The sequence below is a fragment of the Macrobrachium nipponense genome, chromosome 20, assembly GCF_015104395.2.
Source record: "Macrobrachium nipponense isolate FS-2020 chromosome 20, ASM1510439v2, whole genome shotgun sequence".
Classification (NCBI taxonomy): domain Eukaryota; kingdom Metazoa; phylum Arthropoda; class Malacostraca; order Decapoda; family Palaemonidae; genus Macrobrachium; species Macrobrachium nipponense.
This window is the reverse complement of record NC_061089.1, coordinates 25,712,007-25,731,274: the sequence shown is the minus strand read 5'-3', so window position 1 is coordinate 25,731,274 and position 19,268 is coordinate 25,712,007. Positions and strand designations below refer to the sequence as shown.

Here is a 19,268-nt window from a genome sequence, read left to right as displayed (position 1 = left end):
ATATATGGGCACACACATATAATATATACATATATATATATATATATATATATATATATATATTTATATATACATACACACATTATCATGGAACCAGTGACTTCACAAACCCTTCCGACTGACGCAAGTCTAACACCTTCTAGTAACATATAGAGAAAAAGGTGACTGGTGCTATGAAAATTTTCAATAAAGTCGACGTCAATGCAATTGTATGTGTGTATATAATATATATATATATATATATATATATATATATATATATATATATATATAAAATAATCAAAGAAAAGTGACCGGACCGAATGTGATAATTGTAGAGGCACTGCACTGGCGTCAGCTGCAATGAGTTGAGTTGAATATATAATTTAGGCCAAAGGCCAAGCACTGGTACCTATGAAGTCATTCAGCGCTGAAATGGAAATTGACAGTAACAGATTTGAAATGTGTAACAGGAGGAAAACCTCAAAGCAGTTGCACTATGAATCAAGTGTTAGGAGAGGGTGGAAAGCAAGATGAAGAAAGAGAATATGAAAGGAGGTACAGTAAAAGGAACGTAAAGGGTTGCAACTAGGGGCCAAAGGCACGCTGCAGAGAACCTTAAGTAATGCCTACAGTACACCGCATGAGGTCCACTGACGGCACTACCTCCCTACGGAGGTCAGCTGCAATGAGAATGCTCGCTTTGCTTATTGTCAATAAACTGGAAATGACTCGTAAAAACTTTGACTTGAAGAGGCTGCTTTTAGGAAAGGCAAGAGACACACTGATCGAATATTTGCGTCGTGATATACTATGCAGCAGCGCATAAATTCTAAAATCCCCTTTGGACGGTTTTTGTTGATCACGAGACATTTGACAGCAACCACACAGGCGCCCTAATATTATGGAAGTTCTGGCAACCCCATTACATAGGAACAGCTAATTGAAATGATGTGTGAACGGAGTAGATGCAAAGTTCATGTTGATGGGACCTTGTCAAGTGAATTCGCACCAAACACTAGGGTGCTACATGGCGAATGTTACCTAACCTTGTCTATTTGCCTTTTGTAAAGACTTTATAGTGGTCAAATTGACAGACTTAGAACACAGAGGTAGAGTTGGGTTAATCAGCAAAACATCGCAATACTTACAAAGTAGATGGACAGAATGTATCACATCTCTATAGCAACGGTGACATAATATATAAAGGGGGATAAAACATTACATGAAGAAAATATTAATAACGTTAAATCACTCAAATATTCAGGAACACTGAAACCCAGTGCAGACTCTCTTGAGTTGGAAATTAGTAATGTCACTACACAAGATAGTCAAACATTGGGTGGGCTGAATAAGATTTGGAAATCAAAATTGACTGAAAGTAAGATCAAAGTCTAGTACGATCTGCATTGCTAAACCAACATAAACCATGGAAGGCCGATAAAAATATATCTGAAGGATTTGCTGTGTATCTGTATATAGTCCACCCTGTGGTAGGGGTGTAAGAATACTGCCACCGTAGGTCCTGCGTGTTGTAAAAGGCGACTAAAACGACAGCTGCTGCCTCGCAGCCTTACTTTTTAGTAAAAGGCTAGACCCACCGACAATAACTGTGGAAACCGCTGCTTTGCAGGTGGACTTTTTAGTCAAAGGCGAGGCCCACCGCCAATAACTGTGGCTGATGACAGCAAGGGCATGCGGTCGTAAAAACCCGTGCCAAATAATAAACCATGCCTGATATTGTAAGGAAAGACGCATCAGGCAACCAACCCCTTGGTGTAAAGATAACAGTGGGAAAGAAGTGTATCTGTATACAGTATATAAATATACTATTATATATATAGTATATATATATATATACTATATATATATATATATATGTGTGTGTGTGTGTGTGTGTGTGTGTGTGTGTATTATATATATGTATATATACATATAAATTTATATAATTTATATATATGAGTCAGAAAGCTTGGCTAGCATGCTTGGCCTGGGTAGTTTGGTTCAGGGTAGGCTCTGAGTTCCCTGCAATATAAAGTTGGAACTATATGAATGGCACGAAGGGTGGGAATACAGAAAACTACATGACCACACATACATACACATACGTACATATACAAGACAAATTATCTGTTTTCTCTTACTGGGATAGCTATGGAAAAACACTAGAATAGACTTAGCTATATTCATCTTTGAATTGTTGAGTCGAGGCTGAAACCATCCCCTATCCTTTGTAAAAAAAGAAAAAAAAAACTTCCAAAATATTAGCCACTTGTTATACTCATTCAGAAGGTGTATGTATTTTTATGGTGGTGTGTCTCCCAATTAGAATAAACAGATCTGTTGTGTAGTATATGTATGTATACACGTGTATATTAATATATATATAATATATATATATATATATATATATATATATATATAATGTGTGTGTGTGTGTGTCTGTGTGTGTAATTTATAGTCATGTACTTTTCTGTAATATTTCCACTCTTAGTAGTACCATTCATATAGTTCCGACTGTTTCCAATTATATTTTAGTCATATCAATTATGATTGTAATCATAGGGAACCATTCTTCTTTCCTAAATCACAATGTTTCCTGAATTGCCAACACATCAACCACTTATTTCAAGTCAGCAGCTTTCTTTCGATTAAACTTATTCCTTTACTTTTCTCTTTTTCTTAATGTGCCGGCCTTTCGCACATATAGCTACTGTTATAATGTATTGTCGATAACGCGGGAACTTTTTTTACCCCTGGCGGGACCGAGTTACTCTCAATGTGTACACTGTTTCTACACTTCGAAGGGCGTCATCCCTATCACATTTAACAAGTACCAAGTAAAAATCCACGAATACCTCAACGTACTTCGTGTCAGTAACGTACCAAGTCATGATATAAGTACTAATATATGTCAAAATATTGGTCATTCCTAACAAGTCTTGAACCAGTTATTATACCATAACATAAACCACACCTAAACATGAAGCAGCTACATAAAATCCTATTGCTTCTAAAAATTGAATCCATCGCCAAAGACATCCTTAACAATGCTATATTAATCTTAAATATCACGATATTAAGGGCAACACTGGTCAAGAGTGCACGATGTGAGGAATTTTCAAAATTATTTCCATCAAAATAGTTCTAGGGGGAAATATGACAGTGAACTTCGTAAGTATTCAGCCCACGTGAGTCTACTTATGTGCGTGTGATAAATAAATCAAAACATTTCACTGAATACCTTCATATCCCTATATAGATGTAGAGTTCACCAATATATATATATATATATATATATATATATATATATATATATATATATATATATATATATATGTATATATTAACAAAAAGTATAGGTAGCAATGTTGCCACATAGGATACATGTATAGCATAGTGATATAAGAATTTTTACAACTATGACAATGCATATTAATCTACTTAGATTTACAGTCGTAATTATTTACATACGTCAGCACACACATACAAATATATATAGTATTATAATAAATGACTCACATGGCTTAGTTAGCATGCTGACCTGGTTAGTTTGGTTCAGGTTAGGTTAAAGAGGTTGTGAGCTCTCTGCAATACCTATACAATGATACCAATTGCTGTCTATTATTTATTTACATATATATAACGTAAGATATATTACATACAATTAAATAGACATAATTTCTAAGATGTACCAGGTTTCCCTTGCATCCAATTTCAGCACATGGCTTAGCCCATTTCCTGAAAAACTCAAAGGGCCTCTATGTGAAAAAGAGCATGGGTTTTGCAACCTCATCCACAATGAATAGCTTGAAACAGAGATTAGATATTAGATGGAAAAGTGTGTTGTATGTATATAAATATATATTATATAAATAATCTATATATACATATACAAATATACATACATACATACATACATACATACATATATATATATATAATATATATCTATATAATATATATATATATATATAATGCTATTCCCTCTGAGTGATTAGCAGCTGAAAAAACGAAAGTGGAGGAAGGGCTGAGGGGATGTGTGCAAAGGATGTCAGGAGGCAGGGTCCATACCTGTGGCTCACATGGGGATGGTTGCGGAGGCAAAGGATCGCCGACATCCAACAGAAATGAGGGCTACAGACGAGATGATGTTGCTGAGGGTACCACCACTACCACTACCACTACCACCACCACCACCACCAGCTTGATGATGAGCAGAAGAGAAGATGGTCGTCGTCGACTTCCTCAGCGGCGATGATGATGATGATGATGTTGAGGATGAGGATGATGATGATGACGAGGGTGATGACGTCGTCGTTCGATTTCTCTGATCTAGCTGGTGCGGGAGGGCGTATAGGCCTGCAAGGCCTATGGCCATGACTCGCAAGGCTGCTTGCAACCCGAAGAAGATCTTTTGTGGTGGTTGGGTGGGTGGGCGGGTGCAGTGTGGAGGAGCTAGCGAGGGGAGGTGAGGTGCCCCTGCCGCCTCCGCCATATCACAACAACACACGGCGCCTCCTCCTCCTCCTCCTCCTCCTGATGATCGGTGGGAGAGCTTTTCTTTCCCCTCACTTAATGAGCCTCGAAACGGCGAACGTGCCGAGACTTCTCGAGACCCTCCAGCAATCACAAAAATACACCGACATGGACTCCACCTTGGGAGTCGGACGCACAAAGGCACATAGGAACGTGCGAATACACTGCGCTAAATCACACAAGGCATTCGTCTACATGTCCATTACTTCAGCGTTAGACGTCATCGTCACACTGAGGCAGCAGGAGGCAGCAGCAGCAGCTAGCAGCAAGATGACTATTAGGGCTCCCGGGACCCTAAACCTGCGACTATCGTACTGGCTCGTTCGAGTTATCGTACTCATTAATTTAAAATCAGTTTTGCAAATGGATCGTTTCTGTATGCGATAAAAAAAACTCAAGTAGTGCTAGGAGAGTTCTCATGTTTTATTCGATAATTTTGTCAAAATAACAGAACATTTGCCATATTTTTACGCAAGATAACCTAGTTGTCGTGTTTTCGATCGGGCATTCATAATTATAGCCCACTTCATTGTTTCCTCAAGTCATTCTTAAAATTCATCCAAAGCTGATATGATCCTCCTTCTGTTAGTTGAATTAACGGAGATATAAGAGATATTCCTTTTACGATTCTGCACTATGTAACTAGTCTAGTGGGAATAGTAAACACGAAGTGCAGTACTGGTTCTGTTTCTACCGCAGAATTTTTATGATCTCATTTCTTTAAAAATTACTACCGTACTCAATTCTAGAACGTGAAGCGCATTACGGCCTGCACATTGATCCTATATATAATGAATAAAGTTACCAACCGGTCTGCTCTAAAATCTACAATACCCTCTCTTTCTCTATTATGAAGATAATATATTACCCTAAAATTTGTACATTACAAAAATTTTTCATGACATAAGAACATGAACTGTGAAAGTAACTCATAAGGCAAAATTCAAATATTCATTTAAATACAAAGACTTATTATTTGTAAATCTGGATTTTATAAACCTTTCTTATAAATAAAATTCCTGTTCAAAAACATTATGTCCAGACAATACATAAAAAAAACTTGTGACAGTTGATTTACCCGTTTCCTTAACGCAGAACCAGACCACTTTACAATAGCCTTATTTTCTCCGCAAAAAATTTGTAAATGATACCCTGTTACACAGCACTGGTCACATCTTGAGCCATCATGTAGCGTAATCATGTGAATGGTCCTACGGTATTTTTCCTATTGCCCCCCCCCCCCCGCCTTCCCTCGCCCCGCGCCATATTTAAGCACTGGGTGATTGTTTTCTACTACAGTTTAGCGTGAGTTCCTTTTATGTGCCAGTCACAATAAAGTAAAGAAACTTCATACGAACCCATTTTAGTCGTCTCTACTTTAGTGGCTAATGTGAAAACGTACAGAGTGCTGTATCAGAGTACTTACCAAAGGGAATAATAGTGAGCAAGGATGGATTTCAGCACACCTTGACATATTAGTGAAAAGGTAATCATTTAACCCAGCAGTAATTATACTCCAAGTTTACCGAACTTTTGTTCATATACTCAGATTGTATTGTACCTAATGATGTACATGTTTTGAAATCACTCGAGGTTTCTGTTTCGATACATGCCCTAAATATATATATATATATATGATATATAATATATATATATATATATATATATATATATATATATATATATATATATATGGCTGTTTGTGAATGGGTGTACATCAAGTAAATACTTAGCAGCTTGGCAAAAATGTATAACATGCGATATGATAAGAATGGCACATTTTCACTCGTGTCGGCATTATTTTATAATTATATATAATATAAAACTTAGATAAGTCCCAACTAATGAACTGTAAAAAGCGAAAATTCATATGTCAAGACGATATTTTCTTTAATATTTCTTGTTTTCATTGATTACTTGGTATTTGCAATATTCCTCTTGCAAGTATAATAATTATGAATATTAAAATAAAACACATTTGCACCAATATGAGATCAGCATTGCTGAGTTGCCATTCATATTACGCTTTCAATAATTTCCTTTGTACTGATATAAAATCAGCGATGCCGAGTCGCCATTCATATTACGCTTCCAATATAATTTCCTGTCTTTAAATATTTTTATGCAAAATTAAAAGTAGGCATGTGCTCACCGCATAAAAACCTCAGTTGTTGTTAGAAGACGCAGTAGAGTAAAAGGATTCGTCTAAATAAACTGTAAAATCAAGATTTGCGTAATCGCAGGATCCTAGATTCATCGTATACTTACCAGATTGTCTAAGCGAAAACGAGCATTGCTCATATAATGTTACGGAAACCAGAAAATCGAATCTCGCAATCTTTGCTATCTCTGTACGTGCATCTTGGACGAAACGGTACTGGACACATAACTGCTGACGCAAGATCCACCTACATTCAATGTTAACTTTTGGTAAGAGAGAGAGAGAGAGAGAGAGGGGGGGGCTAAAATCACCAACACTTGTTCTTTGCATTTCTGAGCTCAAGAAAAATCTTAAGGAAATTACCTAAATGTAAATCCGTAGACTTGCATAAAAATGTTTTTACGTAGGAATCATTCAGCGATATGGTTTCCAAAGAACGTTCATATAAATCCGTAGGTAAACCGACTATTAAAAAGAGATCGTGTATTAGGAGTAGATACTGTTCTTACTAAGTTCTTTATAGTATGAAAAATGAAGGTTTCATTTACCGCCGGTACCTTTCAGTTACACTTTCCCCTCACTGCATGTGTGAAACGTATTGCAGAAAGCATTTATTAACCTTGCGGATTTGTCGAGTGGATCTATACTTACCACCAAGAATTGCTGCTCCTAAAAAATGTGGTTAGTTATGATGGTAGCATTGCATTATATAGCAGGAAAAGTAAATGTCGACTTGAAGACAAAATATGCTTGAGGGAACAGAAAATTTGCACACAAAATTCGAGAAGGTGCATCGTACTGAGGTGGAGATCATCGTACACATTCTCTCACAGCTCGCCACAGCTGCGACGCTCTGCCATACTCTAAAAGAGATGCCTAGTGCTTAATTTTCTTGTGATTCTTCTCTCGCTCTCAGTGTCGACTTTTCAAATCAGTTAGCTGAAAATAAAGGAAATAGTATCGATAATGATTAAGGGTATTGCATATAGTATATCGAGAGCGATGTTTTTGTAGTCACAAAGGACACAAATGGGTTACCATTGGCAACGATCCACCACGGATTGAGAGTATATGTGTATGTGTACGTACGTAGATTTGTTTGTGTGTGACTATAAGATCCACAGTGCGCAAGGACTTCACTGCGCCAAATCAAACTTCCACGCAATAAAATGTGGATTCGCCTATTTTCCATATTTTGCAGGTAGCATAATTAAAAGCATAAAAAAGCAATAACTTGATGTCCAAAATATGTTGGATCTCAGACTGACAAGGCCTGTGTTTGTTTTGACATCAGTACAAATACATAACAACAATTATTCATTAACAATTCCAAGCAGGTGTAATAATTTTTTCATATGTAATATGCCAAGATGCACTAGGGAAGATTCAGTGCAGGAGATAGATACAGTTCATGTAAGTAGGCATAGGACCACCTATTAACTTAAGAGAGGGAAGTATACCGTATCATTTTTGCATTTTTCTTCACTGGTTCCGTATCGGTAATTGACGCTTTACTCAAGGTATATAGAATAAGGGCTTTGGCTTTACTTACCTGATTAATATTATCTGATCAGTGGTAACATTCAGCTCACTAAATTTCTTGATAAAATTAGAACGTCCTTAAAAAACAATTCATAAAAATCAAAATGTAAATACTGAGGCCGAATTAGTTCATATACATACCCACATAATTACATTCAAACACTTGTTAGTGTAATTATATATATATATATATATATATATATATATATATATATATATATAATATATATATTACACAAACGCATGTAGAAGAGTGTTTGAATGTAATTATGTGGGAATGTATACGAACTAATTCTCCTACAGTATTCACATTTTGATTTTTATGAATTTTTTTTTAGGACGTTCTCATATATATATATATATATATATATATATATATATATATATATATATATATATATATATATATGTATATATATATATATATATATATATATATACATATATATATATAATTAATAAAAGGAACCCATAAAAACGCCAGAATATAGAAAGTAGGTACTATATTTCAGACCGCTGTGTCTCTTCTTAACCTACCTGAAGAGAGAGACAGAAGTCTCTGAAATTTAGTACCTACTTTCTATATTTTGGCGATTCTATGGGCTCCTTTCATTAGATGGAATTCTGTTGTAACAGAACATTTTTACCAGTCATATATATATAAATATACTAACCTCGATTTCTCTACACTTGTTGATGCGCTTGTAACTACAAGGTTTTGAGTGCAAATGAAGAACAGATCAAAGAGATCACTACTGGCAGTGAGAACAGAAACCACATGAAGAATTCAAGGATTGAAAAGGTCATTGTGGCTATTATAAATACACAAAACATATACACACCTACGTGCATACACATATATACACTAGCGAGCGCGTTTAACAATAATCTATTCATAACTTTTGACCCATGAAGAAACACCGGAGTGCAACAAACCCGTCACATGTATAATCTGCTCATATTTTTTATGAGATACATATGTAATTGTAATAACCTTAATGCCTCTTAACTTCTCGAATTCTTCACACCTATTGGAAGCACTTGTCACTGCAAAAACTGAGATCCAATGCAAGACTATGAAGAAACTCTGACGTCTGGAGCGGGATTCGAACCCAGATCCTGAGCACAACAGAATTCGAACAAACGTTAGAATTTCTTCACATTCCTGCATGCGGATCTCAAGTCTTTGTAGTGGCACGTGACAAACTCATCCAAAAAGTGTGAAAAGGGCATTGTCATTATTACAGTTACATATGTGGATATATGGATGTGCATGTGTCCATATGGTATGCCTGATGGGAGGATTAGACAGGAGAGTCACTTAATAGGAGGAGCAAGAAAGGGAGAAAGATCTGTGCAAACGATTAGAACGAGACTTTTAAGATCGTTGAAACAAAGGCGGAAATGTATAGAAGGATTTTGGAGCCAACTCACCCTTTATGTAAGTGGAGTGTGAATGCTGAATGTTAATGAAAGGAAATAGGTTGATGATGCTAATATGAACTAATAGGGTGAGAATCTTGGAGATGTGACGAACATAGAGTATGTGAAAGTGTGAATGTGACAGTGGCCATTTAGGTTTTCTATAGAGCCAACCCTTTTTATGGGCAATGGCTTAATATACAAATATATATACATATATATGCGTGTTTTATGTAGACGTTTTCTTCCTTTAATCTAATATCCTCAAATGAAGAATCCCCGACTAGATAAAATAAGCAGCGAAAAGCAGACAACTCAAGCACTGCTTAGGTCTCGGTTATATACTGGTGAATGTGAATGACAGTCGGCAAACGAGATTGTACTCATACAATGATCATAGATGTAGAATAATGGTTATGTAAGGTTATAGATGATTGTGGGTGATTACGGACAGCCTTATTCAACCCTCATTCAAGTGTCTCCGGGATTATATTATGTTAAGGCTGTCTGGCAGGCCGCTCTGTTGCACTTTTAACCCAGAAATCGGTTTTACAATGATATTGTCCACCAGATCCCTTCTCGATGACCACTTCATGATGTTGGTCTGAGTGATAATGGCGGGTCTAAATTTTCCTTTTGTACAGAAAAGTGCCAACACGAATCGCTCATATGTACGGACATTCTTTAACGTTTTATCCTTTGATTACTGCCCGTTTATGATCGAACAGTCTCTGAGAGAAAGGGTAATATGTCTCTCCTACAAAAGTTTTTTGTAGGAGTCATTTGTACGGTAGGTCTAAACGCTGGAATAACTTTTCTGAATATGCGCAAGATATGTTCGAATATTTTTTACATGGATTACGCCGTCATATTCTTTAAAATTTTGTAGCATCAGGTAAAGGATTTCCTTGCCATATTCCTAATTCTGTTCTATGTATCATCAGCCAAGAGCTCTCTCTCTCTCTCTCTCTCTCTCTCTCTCTCTCTCTCTCTCTCTCTCTCTCTCTCTCTCTCTATCTATATATATAATATATATATATATATATATATATATATATATTATATATATATATATATATATAGATATATATATATATATATATATATAAATGCTTGAGACACGAAAAGAGAGGTGTGTTATCAAGGAAAGCATGATTTTTAATTTCAATGTTTTTTTTATCTATTTTCCTCCATCTATTCTATGTCATTAACCATCACTTTGACTTTTCTTAATCACTATCAAAGGAACTCATTTCCATATATGTGTTACTTGACGAAACTGAATATAGAAAAGCTGCTCTCCATTCAACACTCTCTTATTGAGTCAAAAGATAATCAGGCCACGTGAGCAAATGCTGCACGATGCTAGAACTGCTCAGATTAAAAGTAAGTTTGCTTTAGGGGAAAATGGGGTTGAATTAAATGTTAAGTTTTACGAAACATTATGGATTTACACTATTCAATGAATCGCTTCATTACATCAGTAAGTTAGTCAGTATATCCAACAATGTACATGTAAATAATCTGTACTGAATGCAAGTTTCGGCGATGAATTATGACAGAATTGTTTTAAGTGAAGGTGACGTACCCACGTCACCTTCACTTAATTTTAATTGGATGAATTGTTTACGATGAAACGTTGACAGTAAATTCCTTTACACGTGAGTACCTCTTACTTCATTCTCGTTTCTTGAGTACTGTTTCTTTGTACTTCGTTCCTCTGAGAAGGTTCGGTGGTTTCCCATATCTCCATTTCCTTCAGGCCGTCGCATCCGATGCGTCCACAATTATAGGCAGATAAGATGAGGAAGAAGAAGGCCAGCACTCCGAAATATCCTCCATATATGACAAACTGTTGCAGAAAACAAAATAAATTTTTTTATTAGTGACTCGAAAACTTATTTCAAATAATATATATTCAGAAACTACACTACACACATTTTATGCAAAGCATTGCCAAAGGATGTTAGCAGCGTCCCTATGGCCCTTAACTGAATCCATTGTTTCACTATTTCTATGCCTCCATTCTCACTTCCTTCCTCAATTTGGCTGTCCAGCACCTCTAACTGTTACTTTTCAGTACAACTATGGGGTTGTCTTCCAATTCCTTTAAATCTTTGTACTCCGTTGCCTTTATTTTGTGATCGCTGTATTTTGCTATCCAACCACTTCAACCAACTTCTTTTCACTGGCTTGAGCGCTGAACGGCCGAAAGTGTTCCATTCCTGGGCTGACCGCTTTAATTTCATAAATCGGTCAATTAATCAGTACATTCCCTCAAATGAACGGAATTCTTGTCATTTGGAAATGTTTACTTCTACAGGATAAGGCCGTTCCTGAGACTCAAGACCGGGGAGAGGGAGGCCGAGTATAAAAACAGACTTACCTGCTAAGTGCTCATAATTTCTTCTCTTGCCCATTTAATAATAGTGGTAGATGTCATTATATAGAATAATGCAGTTTCTCAGACCTTCGCTTTTGAAGCAACAAATAACTAACCTGTAGTTTGGACCCCAGCTGAAGTGCCTCTATGACGATTGCTGTAAGTATAGTCTGGAGAAACAAGGCGACGAACATGTTGATGCCGAACACGAGACCATAGCTGTCCGCTCGCAGCTCCTTCGCCACCTGGTAGCTGCCGAAGAAAAAGCAATTATTCAGCTCCGTTACGTTCACCAGAACAAGTTACAGTTGCCACTATGGACTCATTTATAGTTCTCATAACATTTGTTGTGTATCTACAACTTTATGATTGAAAGAGAAGTAAAATTCGGGAAATAAAATCTAAATCCTCGGATAGGATTCTTAACAGCACAAGGATATAGTATTCAGAGCATCTCCGTTAACAGGAAATGCAATGGAGAATTGTTTTAGAAGACTATCAATATTGATAACGAAAATAATTTTTTTCCCTGTTACAACATAATACACTACTGGCGTCGGTGAGTAGAACTGGACAGCTTTAGATGTGAAACATAGTAACATAGTTAGCTTAACTGAACCAACGTGGACTCCAAGAGGAAAGATGCACCAACCTAGCAATGGTGATCATGACTTGATAAGAAGCTCTGAATAGGACATAGTTGACATAGCCAACCCAGATGCTCTGCGTGATGCCCATGAAGAAAAGGAGCAGAGCATCGAATAGCGATATAAGGGCCATTGTGCCCTCTCCAAATAGGGACCAGTTAAGATGGAAATACCCAACAGCAAAAGCCGCAAGCGCACCTGTGGAAACGGAGCTTTGAGAGATTCGTGAGGCTAAGATGATTGGATTCTAAGATATAAGTATGAATAAAAACACACAACAGTTGGATAACTGTAGATTCACTTGCATTTTTCATTGTTTTAAGGTCATTACCCTGCTTTCATAACTTGATTAATATACAAGTTTTGTCAAAAATGGTTGCTGCTTCAGCACTATTAATCTTGTAAAGAGTCTTCTCCATTATACATAACTAGCAAACTTACCCATCTACGATGGGTGATAAAATACGGGTGCATAGTGAAAAATTTATATGTACTATTTGTTCAGCAATATTAAAATAAGGGAGATTTTTATACATACCTACTACAGAACCTCTTTGTACAAAATATTATCAGTTTGTCCACAACTTAATTTCAAGTTGGCAGAGTCAGTTGCTCTGCTCATCGCCACATACAGTTGGGCATGCATTAACATAGGTGACGGCAGAAACACACCAACATGATCCAAAGTCTGGCCCTGCGACTTGTTTGCAGTGAATGAGAAGGCCAGGTTGATGGGAAACTGCCTGCGCCATAACTGGAATGGAAACTGGTTGTCCGAAGGCATCAGAGGAATCCGGGGGATGAACAGACGTTTGCTATCACTGCTTTGATGACTCGGGATTTAGCTCCATAACGGTGTACCTCGTTCCATTGCAATGTCCATTGACAGGATCGAAATTCCAAAGCAACATTACCGGGCAGTACTTCTTCAACGTTATTTTGTGCACTGGCAGCCCCGATGGATTTAAGTTATTCAAAAAATCTTACGGATATTGATGATAATTTTCATCTTCTATTGTGTCCGAGCTGAAATATTCGCGACTTTCTCCGGGGAAGTTGTACAGAAATCCGGGGGATGAACAGACTTTTGCTGGTGTGAGAGCCCGTTGCTATCACTGCTTTGATGACTCGGGATTTAGCTCCATAACGGTGTACCTCGTTCCATTGCAATGTCCATTGACAGGATCGAAATTCCAAAGCAACATTACCGGGCAGTACTTCTTCAACGTTATTTTGTGCACTGGCAGTCCCGATGGATTTAAGTTATTCAAAAAATCTTGCAGATATTGATGATAATTTTCATCTTCTATTGTGTCCGAGCTGAAATATTCGCGACTTTATCTGGGGAAGTTGTACAGAAATTATGTATGAAAAATCGTAAAGTAACTAAGTGTACGAGAATAACCAGCCTCGTTTCACGGCCAGAAACAGTTCCGTTTCAGGGAATCCCTTCTCACCCCCACCCCCTACAAAGGAGGAGGGTAGGTTGGATGAAACCCCATTACAAACCATCTTAGGGGTCCTCACCATAACCCTGCCAAGTTTCATGCCCATCTGACCAGCCGTTTGGCCGTGATTGAATGACAGACAGACATTACGCCCATTATAGTATGATATACTAAAGCTGCTGGACAAATGAGTGTTTCTTGTTATCTCATGACAAGAGCAAGTTCACTTAAAAATTCTTAATTTTTGTTAAACATATTTTCTTTTGCCTCATACATTTTCTTTTAAATAATCATCCTTAAATATTTCGTCCAAATATCGTCCAAATATCTTAAACCGGAAGACTCTGCTATGCATCAAATAAAGAATGTGTTGAAGTGTATAAGCAGACTATTAAATACAAAGCTAAGGTGACTTTAAGTAAAATGAACAATATGATTGATAAAACTTACTTAAAAGAGTAGAAGCAGCTTCCACAATTCCATTGTACAGAACTTCGGTATCATCCATAGGTGCTATGGTTTCCCATAGAGGCTGAATGAAGTTTCCTACTTGAAAATTTCCACATGTGGCAAAGGCCCACCATATGGACCACTTCAGGAGGTACTTGTTGCTGTACGCGGACTTGAAATCGCTCCATATAAGCTTGATTACCTGAAAGGGAAATACGTAGCAGTCCAAAATCTTATAGATTAACAAGCACAGTAGGCTACTTGACTATCCCTCTCAAGGTACTGACTTTTACAGAAGAAATTGATGATTGCCACTGAATTTTCAGGGTTAAATGAATTCCATGTCAAGGAGAATAATTACAACAAATATTTCACGTTGTACATAAATTATGGCAGAATTTTGACGCTACATCTGATTGGGAGAGATGCATACACATAGATGCTAAAATTCATGAATCTATAATCTCAACAGTAAGGATGCTATAATAATACGTGTCCGGTTTGTCTGCATATCAACAACAGGCAACTCACCTTAGAAAACCATTCACTTTTCTTTTCATTTGCATCTGTTTCATTTAACTGACTGGTACTTTCACTAACAGGTTCGACTTTGTACTGTGACCGGTGGAAGTAGACGCTGGTTTTCACAGGCGGGAGTGTGCAGGCTATGACGAGAGCAATGCTGACACTGGCAAGAGATATGTAGTTGAGTTCGTGGTAATTCATCAGTTTTGTGACTGTCAGTACCTGAGAGAAGAGAGAAGGGTAGTTTAAGAAATATAACCCTTCTTCAACCTGCAAGGTCACACGTTGAATATGACCTGAGTTCAATTGTTTTTTTTATTAGGCTATTTTAATGGTTATGTATCACGCTGGGTATATAATCTTCCCATATATTCATATATCCGTGTGTCACATATCCGTGGGTTTATTCATTCTAATAGTAACTGGTTTATTTGTTATGCAAGGAAAACAGAGACAGCAATGGAAAGTAAGATTATCACTGCACTAGGAAATCGTTGTTGGAAAGCATATTGCAGTGTAAAAGGTTCCCGAATACAGTTTAATATTTCTTAAAGAAAAATGTACAGGGAAAGTCCAGGATCAGTCAAACTTGGTTTAAGGAATCTTTATTATGAATAACTTCGACTGTGTCACAAAACATTCTAATTCATATGGGAAAAACAGTCAATAAGCGAATTGCATCAAATGTAATTTCTTTATACTCTCGAACTATTCAATAGAGTGAAACTTTATTGAGAGATATTTTCCATTAGACGTGGGATTTGCCCTATTTATAAATAGTTAATTGAATACGTATAAAAATCCAAAATCATGAACATGGGAAAATGAAATATTTTTTTATATATAATTCATTATGTAATTTAGAGCACGCACGTTAATCCTGTACTGAATACAGGACACAAAATCTTTATTCTGTAATACGACAGGATAGCCAAATATGCATGATGAAAGTAAGATGCAAGTGCGAAAGATACGACATTTTTCGAGGAATCCTTTCCACATCACTGTAAAAGAAATCTTGTTTTCCATCGATCAAGGGGAAAGGAAAAAAATCAACTCTGGGGCATCAGGCGGCAAATCTGCCCTAGCCCAGTTGTCATTACGTGTTCTGTATGGTAACACAATTAGGCAAGTAGTACAGTGCTGTTCAACAAGAATATGACGCCTCTGTACTTCCTCTGGCGAGGCACGTCTCAGTAAGTCTCGTGGGTCTCAACAAATAACTGCCCCTGCGTGAATTTATCATCCAAAAATAAGTACTAACTGTAAGCGACCATATTGATATGACAAACAAATGGTGCAAAAATATAAAAAAAGAATGTCGACTCTAACCTGCATCATTTATAACAATCTCATCACTAAGGCTTACTTTGTATCCAAGGATCCTCATTTATCGGATAAGACAAGAAAGGACAACGGATATTCCAGTTATTTACCAATATTCTGAAGCTCTGAAAAGTTTTATTCTATTGGGACTTGATATTTACCTGTGCAGCTACGGACGCTGTGAACTTTCCAAAAAGGATGGCTGAGCGAGTGAAACTAGTCACTCTTTGGTAGTATTCAGAGGACACTTTGGCATATATATAGGTATAGTACGCAACTTCTGTTGACGTGGCTATGCCATAGCAAAACTCCATAAACTGCATCCAGTGCACTCCTCTGGCCCACAACAGAAGACTCCAAGTTGCGACGTAGCCCATCCCTTCAAATACAATCATAGGTTTATAACGAAGGAGGTCAGTTAACAGTAGCACGACGATCAGGAGAGAAAGGTAAGCATAGGTCCATACAGGGTACACATCATAGTTGACCTGGAATGGCAAGACGCATCTGTATATCCCATGGGTAGCATAGGAAATCATTATATTCTAATATAAGAAATGATTTTTCCTCTTTCCTTTGAAAATGGTCTGAATCGTGGAAACCGAAGTACAAATGAAATAATCTGCAAATTTATTTGATTTAAGGTTCAATGCACATATCTGATTTATAGACTTTCTCTTTACTATGAAAGGTATTTTTGTTCGTTATCTCCGCGCAATGTTAAGAGTCAGATGGCAGCATGGAGTGAGAGAGAAATGATTCCATAAGGGAAATTACTGAAGTTTCATATTTGGATGAGATGATTTTGAAAACTAAGAAACGGCAAGCTGGAGGGGATGAAGACTCGTGGACGTACAAACACAGGAAAGACCTGAACTCCGGGATTATACAGAGGCACTTTGCGTTGCACATCACTGATGATGATGATGATGATGATGATGATGATGATGAAGATATCGAACTGCTAGGTTCCTACATTCAGACTCTGCGCCTCTACCACAGGCCCACCTGATCTGGATCTTTGCAAACGTTTTTGGGATCTATTCTTATCACTAGCGCTAAATCATAAGAGAAACACTCCAGCGAAAGTACACTGCCGGACTAGAGAATGTAGTCTGAATTAGCAAACAACGCTGGAGCATTGTCAGCTTGGACCTCTTTTTTAGACTAATCAACTTTCCCACGGACGCTGTTTACCCTCCAATGTCATGCATTCCAGAAAATACATCTTAGGGATGTGGCGACCTCACGGTCTACCTTGTATTGTGCAAGCAGTCAAAGTGGAAATAGTAGTAGAGAGAGAGAGAGAGAGATCTGTTGTGTATTATGGACTAACAATAAGGACCATGACCTACCCTAATGGTAGCATAATAGAACGATACCTAATCACTGGGGAATAACTGCTTAGAAATTGTTTTATTTATGCATTAACACCTAAAATATAACAACACACAGGCAGAACAGAGTTGTTCAATGTTAAAAGTACTTGAGATTGTGTGCAAAGTACTAGCATCGTTCACAGACCAAATGCTAACCCCTAACCTCTTAAACTTTGAGCAGACATAGAAACTCCACAGTTTTATAGGCGATGAACTAATAAAATTTATTCTGTTTATTAGTTCTCTTGAATCTTAATTTTAAAGAACTCTAAGTATGTGCAACTTTAATAAGAGCAACCATATCAAATAAATTTTCAGGAGAACTGAATAAAGAAAATAACAGATACCCAAGATATTCAGATTTCTGCTAACCTCATTTAAGGTTAAATTCATAGGTGGCCCAATAAGGTACTCGGTCAAAAATGGCTCCGAAGGACGAAATTCCTTGAAGAAGCCATACATGCAAAGCACTAAGCACGTCACTAGCCACGATTCCATTATTAATCTGGAATAAAGGGGAAAATGAATGTTAAAGACAACAGATGTTTCATTGTAAAAAAGGGAGGAAGGTTTCTACTTGCTATAAACCCTTTTAAAAATCATTAGCATTAAATTGATCCCTTGATATTTAGTACACCACTGACTTTTATGTTGCATTCACTTTTACCAGTCTAAATAAAGAAATTTACCGCTAAAGTTTCTGCTATTCTTGTGGTGCGTTTTTTGTAAAGCAGAGTGTTCGAGTGTATGTTCGCTTAAGTGCTTCTTGCTTCTTGATGATTCGTTCTGTAGTCTGGTTCTATGTTTAACTTTGTTTCTTCTTAATGTTAGTTCTGAATTAGTAATCGTAATCGGCTTAATCTCTCATGAGAAGTTTGAATGAGACGAACGGCAGAGTTTCTTTCTTTACTGTGCAAAGAATTAGTTACAACTACAAAGCTTATAAATCTCTTTTGGACCCTGGCAATATTTCTTTTCTGAACGACGGCTGCCAGTGCTCTCTAGCTTCTTCTTGCGTTCTGAAATTCACACACCCTCGGTTCGAATTCGGCACCACCTCATTAGGCGGTGTAGGATCTGGTTCTCCGCCCGACTGGATTCTTGATTCGTGGAGCGGTCTTTCCTTATCTTGTCCCCATCCCCTTTTAGGTGGGGTTAACATGTTAATTCGTCCTTTTCCAGGCGGAGTCAATAATTTAACATGTTAATACCTCCTCCTGGAGGCGGAGCTGCATTCTTTATAAAAGCTGAGTAAGTTTGGTGCGATGTCACAGGTCAAAGATTTTATGACGGTCTTAAGACTTTTTTCATATAGATATAGTAACAGCACCACATATAGATATATTAACAGCACCACATAAGTTAAGAGGGTTGCTTTAAGAATGGCTTGACGTTCCGTAGCAGTGAGATGAGTCAAGCAACTATCCGGTATGATAGGTTACACACAGTCTGATTAACAACCTTTGG

The 19,268-nt window shown here is 37.2% G+C and overlaps 1 protein-coding gene across 7 annotated transcripts in view; it reads right to left on the bottom strand.

Moving 5' to 3' along the window:
- LOC135223653 (thiamine transporter 2-like) overlaps positions 1–19,268 on the bottom strand; it is a 60,486-nt gene that overhangs the window by 37,933 nt on the left and 3,285 nt on the right. For 4 of the 7 annotated variants that reach the window (XM_064262309.1, XM_064262317.1, XM_064262324.1 and 1 more), the window contains exons 2-8: positions 18,174–18,306; positions 16,584–16,910; positions 15,103–15,318; positions 14,572–14,773; positions 12,679–12,871; positions 12,143–12,278; positions 11,320–11,495 (exon numbers count right to left, since the gene is read on the bottom strand). In XM_064262309.1, coding sequence (XP_064118379.1) covers positions 11,320–11,495; positions 12,143–12,278; positions 12,679–12,871; positions 14,572–14,773; positions 15,103–15,318; positions 16,584–16,910; positions 18,174–18,306 — 1,383 coding nt within the window. Of the gene's footprint in view, positions 1–4,053; positions 4,792–11,319; positions 11,496–12,142; positions 12,279–12,678; positions 12,872–14,571; positions 14,774–15,102; positions 15,319–16,583; positions 16,911–18,173; positions 18,307–19,268 lie in introns of those variants that run through there. The other 3 variants (XM_064262350.1, XM_064262342.1, XM_064262359.1) reach the window with 2 other exon arrangements.